General features: G+C 32.7%; 4 protein-coding genes and 1 pseudogene across 4 annotated transcripts; 3 read left to right on the plus strand and 2 right to left on the minus strand.

The window, feature by feature from the left end:
* Positions 1-1,349: 1,349 nt before the first annotated feature.
* Positions 1,350-2,205, plus strand: LOC123904747 (annotated as a pseudogene).
* A 1,897-nt stretch (positions 2,206-4,102) lies between these two features.
* On the plus strand, positions 4,103-6,063 carry LOC123905486 (UPF0481 protein At3g47200-like). Its single transcript, XM_045955106.1, has 2 exons — positions 4,103-4,198; positions 4,486-6,063. Exon 2 carries the CDS (start codon positions 4,489-4,491, stop codon positions 5,782-5,784), a length of 1,296 nt encoding a protein of 431 aa, XP_045811062.1. The 5' UTR covers positions 4,103-4,198; positions 4,486-4,488; the 3' UTR covers positions 5,785-6,063.
* Positions 6,064-7,123: 1,060 nt separating this feature from the next.
* Positions 7,124-9,116, minus strand: LOC123904749. The gene is made up of 3 exons (XM_045954373.1): positions 9,053-9,116; positions 7,986-8,114; positions 7,124-7,416 (listed from the first exon to the last, which is right to left on the minus strand). Exons 2-3 carry the CDS (start codon positions 8,068-8,070, stop codon positions 7,124-7,126), a joined length of 378 nt encoding a protein of 125 aa, XP_045810329.1. The 5' UTR covers positions 8,071-8,114; positions 9,053-9,116.
* A 1,738-nt stretch (positions 9,117-10,854) lies between these two features.
* Positions 10,855-12,762, plus strand: LOC123905484 (UPF0481 protein At3g47200-like). Its single transcript, XM_045955105.1, has 2 exons — positions 10,855-10,990; positions 11,078-12,762. Exon 2 carries the CDS (start codon positions 11,097-11,099, stop codon positions 12,390-12,392), a length of 1,296 nt encoding a protein of 431 aa, XP_045811061.1. The 5' UTR covers positions 10,855-10,990; positions 11,078-11,096; the 3' UTR covers positions 12,393-12,762.
* Positions 12,763-12,961: 199 nt separating this feature from the next.
* Positions 12,962-17,406, minus strand: LOC123904751 (MRN complex-interacting protein-like). The gene is made up of 7 exons (XM_045954375.1): positions 16,820-17,406; positions 16,352-16,597; positions 15,997-16,033; positions 15,251-15,379; positions 14,572-14,695; positions 13,540-13,678; positions 12,962-13,054 (listed from the first exon to the last, which is right to left on the minus strand). The coding sequence occupies exons 1-7, from the start codon at positions 16,880-16,882 to the stop codon at positions 12,962-12,964; spliced, it is 831 nt and encodes a 276-aa protein (XP_045810331.1). The 5' UTR covers positions 16,883-17,406.
* Between the last annotated feature and the right edge of the window lie 284 nt (positions 17,407-17,690).

Genomic DNA, 17,690 nt, shown 5'->3' on the forward strand with positions numbered 1-17,690 from the left:
AATGAATAAACTATAAAATGTTTAGGAAATGAAGGCCGCAAAACCAAATGGTAATCTGATCATGAAACTGAAGAATGAATTGATTGAAATGCTTGAAGTAGTAGTTCTTCCAGAAATGTCAGGTACCCATGAGCAATGCATCTACTAAGTACGCCTCAAACTATTTCAATTGGCCCATTTCACAGTCCACGTGGCTCAATTAGTGACAACAACAATTTGCACGAAATGGAAGAACTCAAACACAAATATCTAAAAGGATTTCTAAATAGAACAATTCTATCTGTGGATGATTTGGTTTTTAAAAGTTCAAGAGTGGGAAAATAAAATTCGAAGTTGGCACTTGAAGGCATAAACTAGCCGTTGCAATATCTTTACCATGATATGCTCATATTTAATTGTGAATGAAATTCCAAAAATACGCAGAATGGCTTATATAATTCCATGATATGCTCGCTCACATAAGGATCTTAAAAAAATATAGATTATATAATTCAATTGTTCTATAAACCAAGTCTTGAAAGCTAGATCCTTTTTTCCGCTTTTTGCATCATTGTCATTTTTAGACTTCTTTTGTCAATCATCAAAACCACAATGTTCCTGTCAAGGCTTCACGTTCTCCTCCTTTTTGATGATGACAAACATCTCATTGTAGGATTTGTTCAATGAAGGGGTTAGGATAAAATTAATCAATAATAAAGTATATGTCCGAGATAAGCGCAGATTATTCTCCCCCTTTCTATATGCAAACATTTACAAACTACTCCCCCTGAAACATGCAAATCACACAACTCTCCCCCTCTTGGCATTATCAAAAAGCGGGAAAAAAATAATCATGGCAAGGCAAAAGTGGAGGGAAAACAAATTAGGTTTAGGATTTGTTTGTGTATACAAGCTTATAATATAAGAGATAGAGATATAAGAATATTTAATTTGTTTCATACTGTATCTTATATTATAACTTCTCGAATTAAGTAGCTTGATAGACCTCAAACTAGAATTTAATTATTAACAAACTAGACTTTGGTAATAGACCTGAGTTGTTCAATTATTATTAAACTGGATTTATATATAATTTGATTCATATTGTATCAGTAATCAGTGTATCTTTAACTTGCTGTGACTTTGGTTCTATTTATTTTGACCAATGACCAAACTATGAAATATTTAGGAAATGGAGGCTCAACCAAATGGTTATGTAAGTGAACTGACGAATGAATTCTCTGAAATGCTTGAAGGAGTAATTCCAGAAATCTTTGGAATCTGTGAGCAATGCATTTACAAAGTACCACAAGAAATTCGCCAAGCTTATACACCTCTAGTTATTTCCATTGGTCCTTTTCACAATCCACATGGCTCAATTAGTGAACACAACTATTTGCAGGAAATGGAAGAACTCTATTTCAAAGGATTTCTATATATATGAGGATGTTCAAACTCAACGTGTATACAGTGCAAGTCAATTATCAGACTCCGGATTGAAATTTGAGCTAAGTGATAGCCAATGCTTACTTGACTTGGAATTTGATAAGGGTGTGTTCAAAATGCCACGCTTTCATGTGAGTGATACAACCGAGTTATACATGAGGAATATATTAGCATTTGAAGTATGTCACATTTCAGACATATATTCAGCTTACATTTACATTTCTCAGTACTTAGGTATCGTTTGGCCTGACTTTTTTCCTCTTATTTAGAGGTTATACAAACAACTTATGCAATTTTTATATATTATTATAAGTTTGTCAATATAGTTTATGATAAAATATCTTATAAAATTATAATTTTCACTAGTGTGAACTTATAAAATAACATAAAACTTAATTTATATTGCATAAGCTATTTGCATAAGCTCAAAAAATGTTAGGCCAAACGGACCCTTACTCATTTTAGATTTTCTTATTGATACAGAAAAGGATGTGAGCATCTTAGTTGATAAAAAAATTATTGTCAATTGGATGGGCGATGCTAATGAAGCGGCTACAATGGTTAACAATCTTTGCAAAAATGTCTTAACGCCTCCATTCAATTCAAAGTATCAATCTTTGTGTCAGAGTTTATGAAAACCCTAGAAACAAATATAAGGCTATATTTGTACATGATTACTTCAACACTCCTTGGAAAATCGCATCAACTATTACCGCAATATTTCTACTTTTGTTTACTTTGATCCAAGTTGTATGTTCAATTTGGTCATTATTGAAATGATAAAATATTTATGTAATAATATGTTACTTTCAATGGAATATTGAGATAGCTCTATTTTTATTATTTATTTTTTTTGAAATGGGAAATATATAATATATAAATATTGAAATGAAAACAGTACAAGAGAAAGTTCAGGAAAATAAAGAGTACTAGAAGTACACTCCACCGGAACATATATAACAATCTCTAAGGTATTGAGATAGCTCTATTGTTCAAGTAGTTGACAATTTCTTGTAAGAATATGTTGCTAATTTATATGAAATTATGTTTTTCATATGAAATTATGTTGCTTGTCAAATGTTACTGTTATTTCACAAGTTCCAATCATTAAGGCAGTTGAGGAATTTGACTTTTAATTGTCTGATGAAGCACAATTCATTGCAGACTTCAATTCTGCATTATGGATGAAAAATCTTGTCGCGTTGCATTAAAAACCCTGCATTATGGATCATAATGATCAAGGTCTAAAATTCAAGATGCATACTCTATAGGACCAATCACACAACTGGCATATGTGGCAACATCATGAGTTTTCATTAGATGTCAATGTGTGGATCTTTGTTATTGTTATATTATTCAGGCGGCGTTGATGGCGCACAACGGCGGTACAAGTGGATGAAAAAGCCTCCGTTCGAGGGGGAGCATACCCATAAAGTAATGGATGGACTCACAGTTAAGGGGGTGATGTTGGTATTTCAAGTAGGGTTGTCAATTTGCATCCGGTGGAGTGGATCCCCGTGGGGATTTTCCCGTTCGGAGCTCCGAAAACAAAGATTTTATCCCTGTGGGGATGGGGATGGAGGCAAAAGTCCCCCGCAGGAACTTCGGGGTGGGGATCGGGGACGAAGCATCCGTCCCCGCGCGAATTCGCCAAATCCGTCCATTTGTTGGATATTTACCAATTTGTTGGAAATATCTCTACGATTTGGTTTATTTATTTTTAGCCCTATAATAAAGGGATTTAGTCTAAACACATCGTAATTGGGTCATTTATGTTATAGGTATATAATTTGTGATTAACTATTGATATTACCTTGCTTGTGACTAATTAGTTTTTAATAAAGAAATTACAATGACATTCAAGACATTGAATTCAAGTGATTAATAATCTCAAGAATTGTTCGGAAGAACCTGATTTCTAAATAAAATAATTTTTGGTCAAAGTTTATTTAACTTTTGACTGAGCTTTAGATTATTAACTCTCTTTGTCTAAGAATCGGAGTTTAACACCCAAAAAAAGTATTCACGATGATAAGCAAGATTGGGACTTAAATGGTTAATGAGTCTGGACGATTCTTACTTAATGAAAATCCACAAGGTGAACAACATTTTCCAAGTCTCTATTCTTTGAAAATTCAAAAGGTTAAAAAAAAAAAATCCACAATCATCGTGATTGTTCGTGATTTAATGAATGGTGAACAACATTTTCCAACAACTATTGTCTCTTTTGATCGAATAAATATATATAATTTACAAGTAGATTTTTGGGTGGATTTGGTACAAATATCAGACAACTTTTCCACATACGGTATATATATATATACTATTATATATAAAGGTTGTTAAGTGTGTGCATACGAATTTTTCCTTCCATCAATGGTAAAATAAAATTATTTTGTGTACCTTCGATTCTTATATAATAAATAAACAAAAAATCCCAAAATTTTCCTAATGTTCATACAATCCATATAAATTAATTTATTTGCCTGCGGCTCAAGGAAGTTTCATATAAAGCAAGAATACAATTTCCTAATGTTCACACACTCCATATGGGAAGTAAGTAAGAAAAGTTTATCTCGAATAAACATATATATATATATATATATATATATATATATATATATATATATATATATATATATATATATATATATATATATATATAAAGCAAGAAGTACAGCAATCCAAAATCAATATTGATAGAGATCTTCTCCAAATTAAAGCTAAACTATTGAAAAAAGATTCACACATTCGTTATTATTTCAACATTCAGGTTCCTCCTTTATATCCTACTATCATTTTTATTTGGTCTTTCAATTATTTATACGGAATATTTATTTATTTCATACTGCATATATATGTATAACTTAACTAAGTAGCATATAGACCTCATTTAATTTATTTTATTGACAAAAGAATTTGTTTAATTATTAACAAACTAGATTTTGAATATTTGATTCATACTATATATCAGAGTAGTTTATCCCATTTAAATTAGTTAGTTTATCTCAAATGAATATATAAAAAAAAGACCCAATGACTAAACTATGAAATATTTAGGAAATGGAGGAACAACCAAATGGTTATGTGAGTGAACTGAAGAGTGAATTGAATGAAATGCTTGAAGTAGTTGTTCTTCCAGAAGAGTCTGAAACGCATGAGCAATGCATCTACAAAGTACCACAGATAATTCGCCAAAATAATCCACAAGCTTATACACCTCGAATTATTGCCATCGGTCCTTTCCACAGTCCACCACGTGGCTCAGTTAGTGACAACAATTTGAACGAAATGGAAAAACTCAAACTCAAATATCTCAAAGGATTTCTAAATAGAACAAATCTATGTGCGGATGATTTGGTTTTCAAAGTTCAAGAGTGGGAAAATAAAATTCGAAATTGTTATGCAGGGCCTGTTAGCTTTGACAGCGATGATTTTTTAAAAATCATTATAGTTGACGCATGCTTCATAATTGAATATTTTCTTAGGTACGCAAGTTACCCACAGTGGAAGGAAAATGATCCTATCTTATCAACACGATGGCTAGTTAATGAAATTTATCGTGACTTAATACTCCTTGAAAACCAGCTACCTTTTTTTGTTCTTGAAGAGATATACAATTTAGCTAATATAAGTCTTGAAATTCCATTATCATTTATTGCAATTACTGTATGGTATTTTAGGCGACACAACCTACAGAGCATAATTTCAGAAGGATTGCATCCAAAACATTTCACAGATCTTCTGAGAACATTTTTACTACCATCAACTTTTGATTTTGCACAAAAAGAAATGGGACAAACAATTAAACATGTATATAGTGTGAGTGAATTATCAGAAGCAGGATTAGTCTTTGAAGTAAGTGAAAGTAAATGCTTACTTGACTTGAAATTTGATAAGGGTGTGTTTAAAATGCCGTGCTTTCAAATGACTGATTCAACAGAGAGATACATGAGGAATATAACAGCCTTTGAAGAATGTCACATATCAGATACACATTCAAGATACATTTCTCAGTACCTATTTTTTTTGGATTTTCTTATTAATACAGAAAAGGATGTGAGCATCTTGGTTAATAAGAAAATTATTGCCAATTGGATGGGTGACGCTAATACGGTGACTACAATGGTTAACACTCTTTGCAAAAATATCACAATACCTAAATTCAATTCACATTTTGTATCTTTATGTCATGGGTTAAATGGTTTCTATGACAACCCTAGAAACAAATATAAGGCTATATTTGTACATGAGTACTTCAACACTCCTTGGAAAAAGGTATCAACTATTACTGCAGTATTACTAGTTTTGTTTACTCTGATCCAGGCTGTATGTTCAATCTGGTCATTAGTGAAATGATACAATATAACGTAATATTATGGTAATTTCAATTGAGATATAGTGCTATAGTTCTATGAGTTCGGTTTAGTGTTGTTTAGAATATGTTGTTTTTATTGTAAGGGGTTGTATTCTGATAGTGTTTTGTAAGCAACTATGCTTGGTGGTAATTTGTTGGTTTTAAGCTTGGAATTTTCTTGTTTTGTAACGGGATGTGTTATATCCATCTCTCCATTTGTATTTTTTGTGCTTATGAGTGAGTTAATGATAAATTTGTTGATTTCAAAATAAAAGAGATAATTTTGTTGCATCAGGTAGATGGCATTTGGTTATTGCTTGTAAACACATGTTGCTAATTTATATGAAATGATATTTTTTACATGAGCTTGAAAAAATGGGACTAACCTTCTAGCTTAATAAATGTCTTAATTCGTTCAATGGGTATGCAGTAGCGTTAAAACTCTTAGTAGAGTTCGCCACTCATTTGACACAAAGCTTGAGGGTCCTCCAATGTTTTCCTAGAGCATGGAACTGCATTGGCAGATGCCGACCCACAACGACCACGGCACAATGACGGAATTGTGATCTGCAGGTCGGACTTCTTGGTGGAGTTATTCAGATGATTGATCCAGACTGCATTGGTGTTGCATGACATGGCACGGGGTGTCAACAAAGGAGAAAAGGAGATGTTGTCTTTGATTTTTGTCACCCAAAAATCTACAAATATGGCAATTGCTTGTTGTTCAGGATGTTGGCAATTGCTTGTAAAAATATGTTGCTAATTTATATGAAATAGTATTTTCTATATGGCCCTATAAATATGATCATATAACAACTTAAAAATGGGAAGGACCATTGAACTTCCCTTAATGTGTGAGTCTGACATAAGGATCATAATACTTATTTTGACTCATCTGCATTTGTAATCTGCCATCAAAATTGCAGACCAAAATGTAACTGTTATTTATAAAGGGAATTCATGGCCTCCAATTTTTACCTACGCATCCATAGACTTTGTCAAATGTTACTGTTATTCCACTACGAGTTCCAATCTTTAAGCCAATTGAGGAATTTGACTTTTCATTATCTGATGAAGCACAATTCTTTGCAAACTTCAATTCTGCATTATGGATGATATATCTTTGGAGCATTCATAATGAATTCAAAAATTCAAGATGCATATCTATAGGACCAATCAGACAAGATGATTAAAGTGTGTACTAAGGATAGAAAGAACACAACTGGCATATGCGGCAACATCATGAGTTCTCATAAGATGTCAATGTTATATTATTTCCACACTTATAATTAAACACTTTTATGTAACACCTGATTTTATACCAGTCACATAAAATCAGTGTTATGGCTTATAATCAGTGTGGATATCATCTTCTACTCTTTGCTCACAAGTTATGGCTTCTAAAATGTCACTGTTCCATGAGCCTGAAGTGTCCTTAGAGTTAAAGCCTCTCTTGAAACCAAATTCTAAGTTGTCATCAGTTAAGTAGTCATTCCATTTGGAAGCTGAACTGTTAATTGTTTGTTTGCATTTCTGAGTCCTTTGATTAGCTGTTGTCACTTTATCATTTCTCTCTGAATTGCTTTCAGTCAATGATGTAATTCTTTGTTGATCTTTCACTGGTTCCCCTACAGCTGTTTGAATCATGATACTGTTAATGCAAATCAACCAATTTATAAAATAAAGTCTTATCACTCAGTATATTTTCCGCTCATACATTTACTGCAAGGCTATATGTAGTTTTTTAAAGAAAAAACTCGGATGCGAATATATATTTCCTGCACTGTGAGTCAACCCAGAGACCTGACCCAGTCATCAATGCACAAACACATATTCTCTATAAGAAAATCACTGGAGCATAAACTTTGTGCCATTCGGCTACCCTACCGTTCAGTCAAAAGTTATTATTGTATCAGTATGTATTGTTTTTCAGTTGCAAATAATAGCCTAAACATTGAAATCTGATATCATTAAAAGCATATGGTTATTTGACTTCTGTTTTCCCCTGAAGCTCAACTCGATAAAATTGCATACAAATTAACAATGTAATGGTTCTAGTCTCATTTTGCCTCTCTCTTCAACTAACTACAATTGATAAGATCTGTTTTTTATATTCTCAGCAAACATCGTAAAAACAAATCGAATCATTTCAATTATAGATTACCACCACACCTGCGCACACAAGCAATGAAGGAATATTCACCTTGAGAGTTACGGAACAGTGGGCTTTTAAAATGCCTGGCACTTCTTGAAGTTGAATTATCCACCAACTTGCGCTTCTTAAACATGTCCTGCGGCAACTCAGTTACTATCAACGGCTCAAAATCGTCATCTGTTCAATTCAATCCGCCCAAAATACATCAAAACAAGCACTACTGATCAAAACAAAATCAACCAACTGTGAAAATGAACTACTTCTGCTATATGCTTCTACATAATTATAGTGTCTACCCTTTCATACAATGATTATAATTATCCCAAATTAATAAATTAAAGTCTATGACCATTCCATTTATTTTGTAAATAGTCCATTTGTACACCGAAATTTAACCCTGGCTATGCCATACACTATATGTTCTGCACAATAATTGGTCAAGTCAAGGAATATCAGTCACTTCGTTTCACAAATCAGAAGGGTTTGATGAAATCGGATCATTCACATTCGAACATCAACAAATCAATTTCCAAACACAAACTTAAAATGCAAGTCTTCTAATCTTTGCCCAACAGCTTCGACTTACTGTATAATGTATTGAGCTTAGAAAACCATGGTCCTATATGGTTCTACAATTCTATAGTATACTTTAAAATTGATCCTAAAATTAAGCCTCGTGTTCTTATTCAGCTCACATGACATGATAATTAATAACCAATCTATCTTCATTTGTCAAGAACAATGACACAACGCCGATGCACATCATTTATTCCAATTTTCACAAATTATTATCGATGTCTACACGTTGTGTATGTCGTTTCATGTGTCTGCTATGTTGCACTGACACTACAAATTGAAGGTGTTTAGATGTCGGACTCCAACACGTGTCAGTGTCCGACAATGACACATGGCTATATTCAATCACCGCAATTTTCACAAATTATTACCGATGCCTACATGTCGGTGTTAGTGTCATGTCAGAGGTATCTATGTATGTGTCGGTGCTTCATAATTGTACACTTCAATTCAATGTTTACCTTAGTTTACTTATCAAACACTAAAATCCTATAGCAATATATTAAATAATTGAAATTAAAAATAAAATAAATGATAACCATGATGCTCTTGTTCAGCTCTCTCGGTGGGGCGACAATCGTCATTGTCGAGATACACAGTCTTCCGCTAACCGATGACCTATTTAACTGAACCAATCACATAAGACAAAAACTAGACAAAATGGCTGATTAGTAAAGAAATTAGAAGCATCAAAACTCAATTGACTTATGAACTTAAAAATCACAATTTATTCAAATTGAAACTAAAATAAAAATTAAACTAATAAAAATAAACTAAAACTTAATTAAAAAGACTCTAAAAACTACATTTGACGAGAGATCATCACAACTCTCAAAGCAACATAACATAGACCAAAATAACCACATGGCAAGTACAAAAAAATCACAACAACAACAGAGAAATTTCTAATACTTAACCGAAAAAAAAATCACTAAATGGTATAATCATTTTCCACAACTCCTGCAAATATTTTCTATTCATTTCCAAACATTCATATCCAGAGATAAAAATTTACCTCATTGATAGCATAGAACTTGACCATTGCTCTTCTTCACCTTCTTCAGCTTCCTCAAAAAATACCTAGTCAAAATCAATAAACCCAAAATTAAAAACAAAAACATTCAACTTCAACTTCAGAAATCTAAAAAATTAATACATCAATCAGAATCCATATACACTGCAGATCTAACTAAAAGAAACCATAAACCTAAAAATGAAAAAAAAATTACAATCATCAAAAAATATACAAAAAATAGATGAAAATAAGTGAAAAACAAAACAAATAAGTAATTATATTTTAATAAAATAATATAATATTGCAAACTTTTATGTGAGTATTTAAATATAATAAGTTTTTTTTTTATAGATAGACGAAATGACGTCCAACCTAGCAATTTTGACATTTATGTAAGTTGGGTTAAAATTTGTGGACATTTAAATATAATAAATTATTTTAATAAATAATATATTCATAAATATTGTAAAAAAAAACGATACACAATATAACAAGGATTTTGTAAAAATAAAATAAAACAATAGGAGATAAAATATACAATCACTTTGTATATTTTTTATATAAACAATCACCTTATATTTCAATCATATATAATAGTTAATCTCACATGACATGCATTATTCAAAGATTCATATTTAATACGTGAAAAAATTGAGAGAAATATTATATCTTTACAAGATATATCGATGGACATGTAGTAGTTGTGTTATTCGTTATTGAAATGTATACTATAGTTATATTTAACCAATGAGAATAAGAAAAAATCAATTAAGTGTGAATTATCTAATATTTAGGGTTGTTTGATTCCCTAGTCCAAAAACAGTTTAAAAAACTTGATTGGTAGTCCAATTTTGCAAGTGTTTTCAATTATATTTTTTTGTGTATCAGTTTTTAAAAATAAAAAGATAAAACAGGTTCAAGCAGTTTTGGTTTTCCCTTTTAAAAATCAAAATTGTTTCAAACAGACCCTTAAAACTTAAAAAAAAAAAAAAAAAAAAAGCCCCTTAAAATTTATTTTTAATTTAAAATTAATAATATATATTTTGTCTATTTGTGATTTTTATATAATAAACATAAAATATCTCCAATTGCTTCATATATATATATATAATAGCAGAAGCAACATCAAATAGTCAACTATACCGAAGTTTCATCGATGTATTGTTGCATGAAAGGCTTTGCATAAACATTAAATATCTCCAATTGCTTCATATGCATATGCATGAAAGGCTTTGCATAAACATAAAATATCTCCAATTGCAAGTAACATCAAATAGTCAACTACTGAAGTTTCATAGATGGTACATATGCATGAATGGCTTTGCATTGCATTACTTAAAAATGTATATATAAAGCAACAATGAGACCCATCCAAAAGCAATATTGAGAGTGGACTTTAGATCTGAACCAAGTTAACCAAAACTACTGAAAAAGATTCATACTTCATTATTTACACAATCAGGTTCCTCTTTCTCCTTTTTATTATACTGTCATTTTTATTTTGTCTTTCAATTCTTTATAAGAATATTTGTTTCATACTTTATATCAGAGACTTTTATTCCATTTAAATGGCGGCACAACCAAATGGTTATGTGAGTGAACTTGAGAATGAGTTGATTGAATTGCTTGAAGTAGTGGTTCTTCCAGAAATGTCTGGAACCCATGAGCAATGCATTTACAAAGTACCACAAATAATTCGCAAAGCTAATCCACAAGCTTATACTCCTCAAACTATTTCCATCGGCCCTTTTCACAGTCCGCGTGGCTCAATTAGTGACAACAACAATTTGCACCAAATGGAAGAACTCAAACAAAAATATCTCAAAGGATTTCTAAATAGAACAAATCTATGTGTGGGTGATTTGGTTTCCAAACTTCAAGAATGGGAAAATAAAATTCGAAATTGTTATGCAGGGCTTGTTAGCTTTGACAGCAAAGATTTCTTAAAAATTATTATAGTTGATGCATGCTTCATAATTGAACATTTTCTTAGGTACTATAGTTACACAAATTGGATGGAAAATGATCCTATCTTTTTAAAAGAAAGGCTATTCAAAGACATTTTTAATGACTTAATACTTCTTGAAAATCAACTACCTTTTTTTGTTCTTGAGGAGATATACAAATTTGCTAATATAAATCTTCAACTTCCATCCTTTATTACTATTACTGTAAATTATTTTCGTCGACTCAACCTACAGAACATAAATTCAATAGGATTGCATCCAAAACATTTCACAGATCTTCTGAGAACATTTTTCCTACCATCATCATTTGATTCTGCCCAAGAAGAAATGGAACATGAAATTGAACATCTATACAGTGTGAGTCAATTATCAGAAGCAGGATTAGTCTTTGAAGTTAGTGAAAGTAAATGCTTATTTGACTTGAAATTGGATATGGGTGTGTTGAAAATGCCACGCTTTGAAGTGCATGATAAAACAGAGTTATACATGAGAAATATATTAACATTTGAAGAATGTCACTTTTCATATCAAGATTCAGCATTCATTTCTCAATACTTCATAATTTTAGATTATCTTATAAATACAGAAAAAGATGTGAGCATCTTAGTTGATAACAAAATCATTGTCAATTGGATTGGTGATGATATTGCAGTGGCTACAATGGTTAACACTCTTTGCAAAAATGTCGCAATGCCTAGATTCAATTTAAAGTATCTATCTTTGTGTCAGAAGTTAAATGGTTTCTATGAAAACCCTAGAAACAAATATAAGGCTATCTTTGTACATGAGTACTTCAACACTCCTTGGAAAATCGCATCAACTATTACTGCAGTATTGCTAGTTTTGTTTACTCTGATCCAGGCTGTATGTTCAATATGGTCATTAGTGAAGTCATAGTACAAATATAAGAAATAATGTTACTTTGAATGGTTTTACCGTTGGAAGGATTTTCTTGTGTTCATCTCTACTGGTGTTACTGCTGGAAGGTTTGGAGTGATGCTTCTTTTGCATTATTTGGCATATTATCATAGTCGTTTGTTATGGTCTTATTTTGCTCTGGTTCTTTGTTGGGTATTGGTTTTTTTTTTTTTTTTGTTTAGTTTTGAAGAAGAAACAACGCAGAGAATGCGACGTATGGTTTGTTTGTTTTGTTCCTCTTGTGTACATCTTGTACTACTTTCACATTAATAAAGTTAGCTCTATTATTCAGGTAGATGGCAATTGCTTGTAAAAATATGCTGTTAATTTATATGAAATGGTGTTTTTTGTATGAGCTTGTAAATATATATTTTTCATATAACCACAACTTAAAAATGGGAATGACCAACTTCCCTTGATGTTGTGGTCAATCACAAGATCATAAAATCTATTTTGACTCGTTCATTTGTATTATGACAGAATAATTGTATACCAAAATGTTGTTCTTATTTCTAAAGAGCAACCAGTGACTCTGTCAAGTTAAAAACTTATGTTTCCTCCATTTCAATAGACAATGCAGAAATATTTTCGGCATGATTAACGCCAAGATTTTTCACAAAGGTCGAATTTTCACTCAAAACCTGCCATATGAAAAGGATCAATTTAAAAACATAACAATATGAGGATTTCTCGATTCCATGTAGTCGAGATTCTCTACATTCACACATTCGAGACATCAGTGGTCATTCGATCACGATCGGACAGTAAAAAGAAATACAAATTTTTATTGTTTTATAATTCCAAAAACTGAACTTGAATCAGGATCGTATGCTCTTCATCAAACGACAACCAATGTCTCGAATGAAAATACATGGTCATCAACTGATCATACCTCAACCATAATTGAATTGCCGTTTGCAATGTTTTGACATTGGATTTCGAATCATGATGTTGTAATGGTCTGATAATTTTATGGATTTCAGGATCAAGCATGGAAACCGCTTCGTCCAAGAACTGAAAGCCTTTGCATAGATTAATAGTATTGGGATTGCTTATGTTTTTAGTCTCTTAACATATGTTAGGAGAGAAAAAGAGGAAGTATAACAATTTTTTGGTATCCCTTCACCTGTTTCATTCTCTCTATAGGAAAACTTTTCAACTTTGTGCCCCTTCTGAACTTCTCCATTAGGCTCAAGCTTCTAGTGTTGTGGTTCCCTTCTATTGGTAGGAATTTCATTGGAGACTTCGAACGGAGGGTTTTCCAACTGAACAACACGCACATCAGAGGAGCTTCAAATGATGGCTGAACACGAAGAGGGGTTTGCCTCAGGTACGCCACACAGACCGAACTGGTTTTCAGGGAAAACAATAGATATGGAGCGCAGACCGGAAAGGAAAGTTTCGAAGCAGAGGTGACACACACAACAAAGGGTTTTGAGGAGGAGATGACCCACACACCACCGGGGCCTGCGACGGATACAGTGAATACACGTACTGAAGGAGATCGCAACAGAGCTTGGTTGCGTGCACAAGACTGCAGCAACAACGACCATCTTGTTTGCTCACTCGGGTTAGTACTAAGATTTATATCGAATCGGTCGTATGGCCATCTTGACATTAGGTTTTGAGTCAAAATATTGTAATGGTCCGTTAATATTATGGATTTTGAGTCATGTTGCTACCAAACATAGAATCCGCTTCGTCCAATACCCAGTGTTAGGAAGATTTCATTTTTCCTATAGGGACTAAAACAGGATATTAGCATAAGTTGGAGGACTAAAACATAATTAACTCATTTATAAGTGACACTGACCAAGTATTTTAATTCAGCAGGAACATCATTCCCCTAGCCTCTTCAATTAATGTATTGAACAATCTCACAAGGAGTTCTAATCATTTAGCCAGTGGAGGAATTTGACCTTTCATTATCTTATGAAGCACATTCGAGCAGCATATACTCTACAGGACTAATCAGCAAAATGATAACAGTATGTAGTAAGGACTAAGGATAGAGTGACCTGTTCAGCTTTCTCCTCTGAAGCACAAAGCACAACGGATTTTATACATGTCACATGAAATCAGGGTGTATATCATCTTCTACTCTTTGCTCACAAGTTATGGTTTCTAAGATGTCATTGTTCCATGAGCTTGAAGTGACCTGTTAATTGTTTGTTTGCATTTCCCAGTCCTTGGATTAGCGGTTGTCACTTTATCATTTCTCTCTAAATTGCTTTCAGACACTAATGCAATTCTTCTCTGATCTTTCACCGGTTTCCCTGCAGCTGTGCGAATCAAGATACTGTTAATTCAAATCAACCAATTCATAAAATAAAGTCTCATCTCTCTGTATATTTTCTGCTCTTACATATACCGCAAAGCTATATGTAGTTTTTTAAAGTAAAAACATGTATGCAAATATATATTTTCTGCTTTGCAAATCAACCCAGAGACCTGAGCCAGTCATCTACATGCACAAACACGGATTCGCTATAAGAAAATCACTGGAGTGCAAACTTTGTGCCCTACCGTCAAGTCAGAAGTTAATATTGTATGTATAGTTTTTTAGTTTCAAATAATAGCCTAAACTTTGAACTCTGATATCATTAAAAGCATTTGGTTATTTAACTTCTATTTTCCCCTGAAGTTCAACTGGATAAAATTGCATGCAAATTAACAATGCAATGATTTTAGTCTCATTTCCCTCTCTCTTCAACTAACTACAATTGGTAAAATGGTTGTTTTCTATTCTCAGCTAAAATAGTCAAAACAAACCGAATAATTTCAATTACAGATTACCACCACACTCGAACATACATAAGCAATGAAGGAATATTCACCTTGAGCGTTCCGGAAGAGTGGGCTTTTAAAATGCCTGGCACTTCTTGAAGTTGAATTATCCACCAGCTTGCGCTTCTTGAACATGTCCTTTGGCATCTCAGTCACTACCAACGGCTCAAAATCGTCTTCTGTTCAATTTAATCCATCAAAAATACATCAAAACAGGCACTACTAATCAAAACCAAATCAACCTAAAACTGTGAAAATGAATAACTTCTGCTATATGCTTCTACATAATTATAGTGTTTACCATTTTCATACATTGATTATAATTATCCCAAATTAATAAATTAAAGTCTATAACCATTCCATTTATTTTGTAAATAGTCCATTTGTAAACCAAAATTTAACCCTGGCTATGCCATACACTATATGTTCTGCAAAATAATTTGCTCCAGTCAAGGAATAACACAGTCACTTCATTTCACAAATCAGAACAGTTTGATGAAATCGGATGATTCACATTCCAACATCAGCAAATCAATTTCCAAACACAAACCTAAAATGCAAGTCTTCTAATCTTTGTCCAACAGCTTTGACTTACTGTATAATGTATTGAGCTTAGCAAATCATGATCCTATATGCTCCTACAATTCTATAGTATACTTTAAAATTGTTCCTAAAATTAAGCCTCCTGTTCTTATTCAGCTCACATGACATGATAATCAAGACCTAATCTATCTACATTTGTCAAGATAATAATAAACTATAATAATTATCTTATAACAATTCATGTGTGGTATACCTATGTTGCAATGACAATAAAGATTAAAGGCGTAACTCTGACATGTGTAAGCATTCAACAATGACACAACGCCGATGCACATCATTTATTCCAATTTTCACAAATTATTATCGATGTCTACACGTTGTGTAGGTCGTTTCATGTGTCTGCTATGTTGCACTGACACTACAAATTGAAGAAGGTGTTTAGATGTCAGACTCCAACACGTGTCAGTGTCCGACAATGACACATGGCTATATTCAATCACCACAATTTTCACAAATTATTACCGATGCCTACATGTCAGTGTCAGTGTCGTGTCAGGTATTTATATGTGTCAGTGCTTCATAATTGTACACTTCAATTCAATGTTTACCTTATTATTATTCAGCTCATTTGGAAATTCAGATTCTCCATCAACGTGTTCCATTTCATGATTTAGGGTTCCGGCTTGGAGCCACTGCTGGTCATCATCAAGAGATTTGCGAGACCTGTTGAAGGATTGAACGAAGGTACGAATGTCCTTAGCCTTGTATCCTTGAGCGAAGACTTTGCGAACAGATTGTTTCTGATTGCACACTGCGCAGTTCCATTTGTTGCTGCTTTTCTTCTTCTGTTTCACCTGAATTTAGTAGTAGTTAAGCAATTAGGGATTGGAATTTTTTTTTTTTTTGAAGAAGCTAAATTAGTCCACCCAAATTGGCACCAGAGAGAATCGAACCTCAGACCTTAAGAGGAGCACACTCCCAGGTCCCAAGCCAATACCAATGCACCAACCCAAGTGGGTTTTATTGGAATTTCATATAGAAAATTGAAGTGAGAGAGAGAGAGAGAGAGAGAGTACCTGCATAGTGGAGCAATGGAAGCATTGGAGAGCGATGAAGACTGTTGAAGAAGACGACGCCATTGTTGATTGTGCGGTGAAGACGGAAATATTTGGGGAAGCTATGTGTAAATGATTTGGTTTTAAAAGTTCAAAAGTTGGAAAATAAAATTCGAAATGGTTATGCAGGGCATGTTAGCTTTGACAGCAATGATTTCTTAAAAATCATTGTAGTTGATGCATGCTTCAAAATTGATTTATTTCTAAGCTACGCTTGTTACCCCGATTGGAAGGAAAAGGATCCTATATTATCAAAACAGTGGTTACATAATGACATTAAACGTGACTTAATACTACTTGAAAATCAGCTGCTTTTTTTGTTCTTGAAGAGATATACAAATTAGCTAATATAAATCTTGAAGTTCCCTCATTTGTTATGATTACTATATGGTATTTTCAGCGATTCAACCGACAGAACATAAATTCAGAAAGATGGTGTCCTAAACATTTCACAGATCTTCTAAGAACATTTTTGCTACCACCATCATTTGATTTTGCCAAAGAAATGGAAAATGCAGGATATGCAATTCAACATGTATACAGTGCAAGTCAATTATCAGAAGCAGGATTGAAATTTGAGTTAAGTGAAAGCAAATGCTTACTTGACTTGAAATTTGATAAAGGTGTGTTGCAAATGCCATGCTTTCATGTGCATGATTCAACAGAGATGCACATGAGGAATATAATAGCATTTGAAGGATGTCACATTTTAAATTATGATTCAGCATATGTTTCTCAGTACTCAAGTATTTTAGATTTTCTTATTAATACAGAAAAGGATGTGAGCATCTTAGTTAATAAGAAAATTATTGTCAATTGGATGGGTGACGCT

The sequence above is a fragment of the Trifolium pratense genome, linkage group LG2, assembly GCF_020283565.1.
Source record: "Trifolium pratense cultivar HEN17-A07 linkage group LG2, ARS_RC_1.1, whole genome shotgun sequence".
NCBI lineage: Eukaryota > Viridiplantae > Streptophyta > Magnoliopsida > Fabales > Fabaceae > Trifolium > Trifolium pratense.

Excerpts from the sequence above, each read along its gene's own strand:
- LOC123905484 (XM_045955105.1), top strand. The coding sequence starts at position 11,097 with ATGGCGGCACAACCAAATGGTTATGTGAGTGAACTTGAGAATGAGTTG.
- LOC123904751 (XM_045954375.1), bottom strand. The coding sequence starts at position 16,882 with ATGGCGTCGTCTTCTTCAACAGTCTTCATCGCTCTCCAATGCTTCCAT. Across the intron at positions 16,034-16,351 it reads ATGAGCTGAATAATAATAAG|AGTTACGCCTTTAATCTTTA; the intron begins GTAAACATTGAA and ends TACACATGTCAG. Across the intron at positions 15,380-15,996 it reads TTATTGTCATTGCAACATAG|AAGACGATTTTGAGCCGTTG; the intron begins GTATACCACACA and ends TAAATTGAACAG.
- LOC123904749 (XM_045954373.1), bottom strand. The coding sequence starts at position 8,070 with ATGTTTAAGAAGCGCAAGTTGGTGGATAATTCAACTTCAAGAAGTGCC. Across the intron at positions 7,417-7,985 it reads ACTGTTCCGTAACTCTCAAG|CTGTAGGGGAACCAGTGAAA; the intron begins GTGAATATTCCT and ends TGATTCAAACAG.
- LOC123905486 (XM_045955106.1), top strand. The coding sequence starts at position 4,489 with ATGGAGGAACAACCAAATGGTTATGTGAGTGAACTGAAGAGTGAATTG.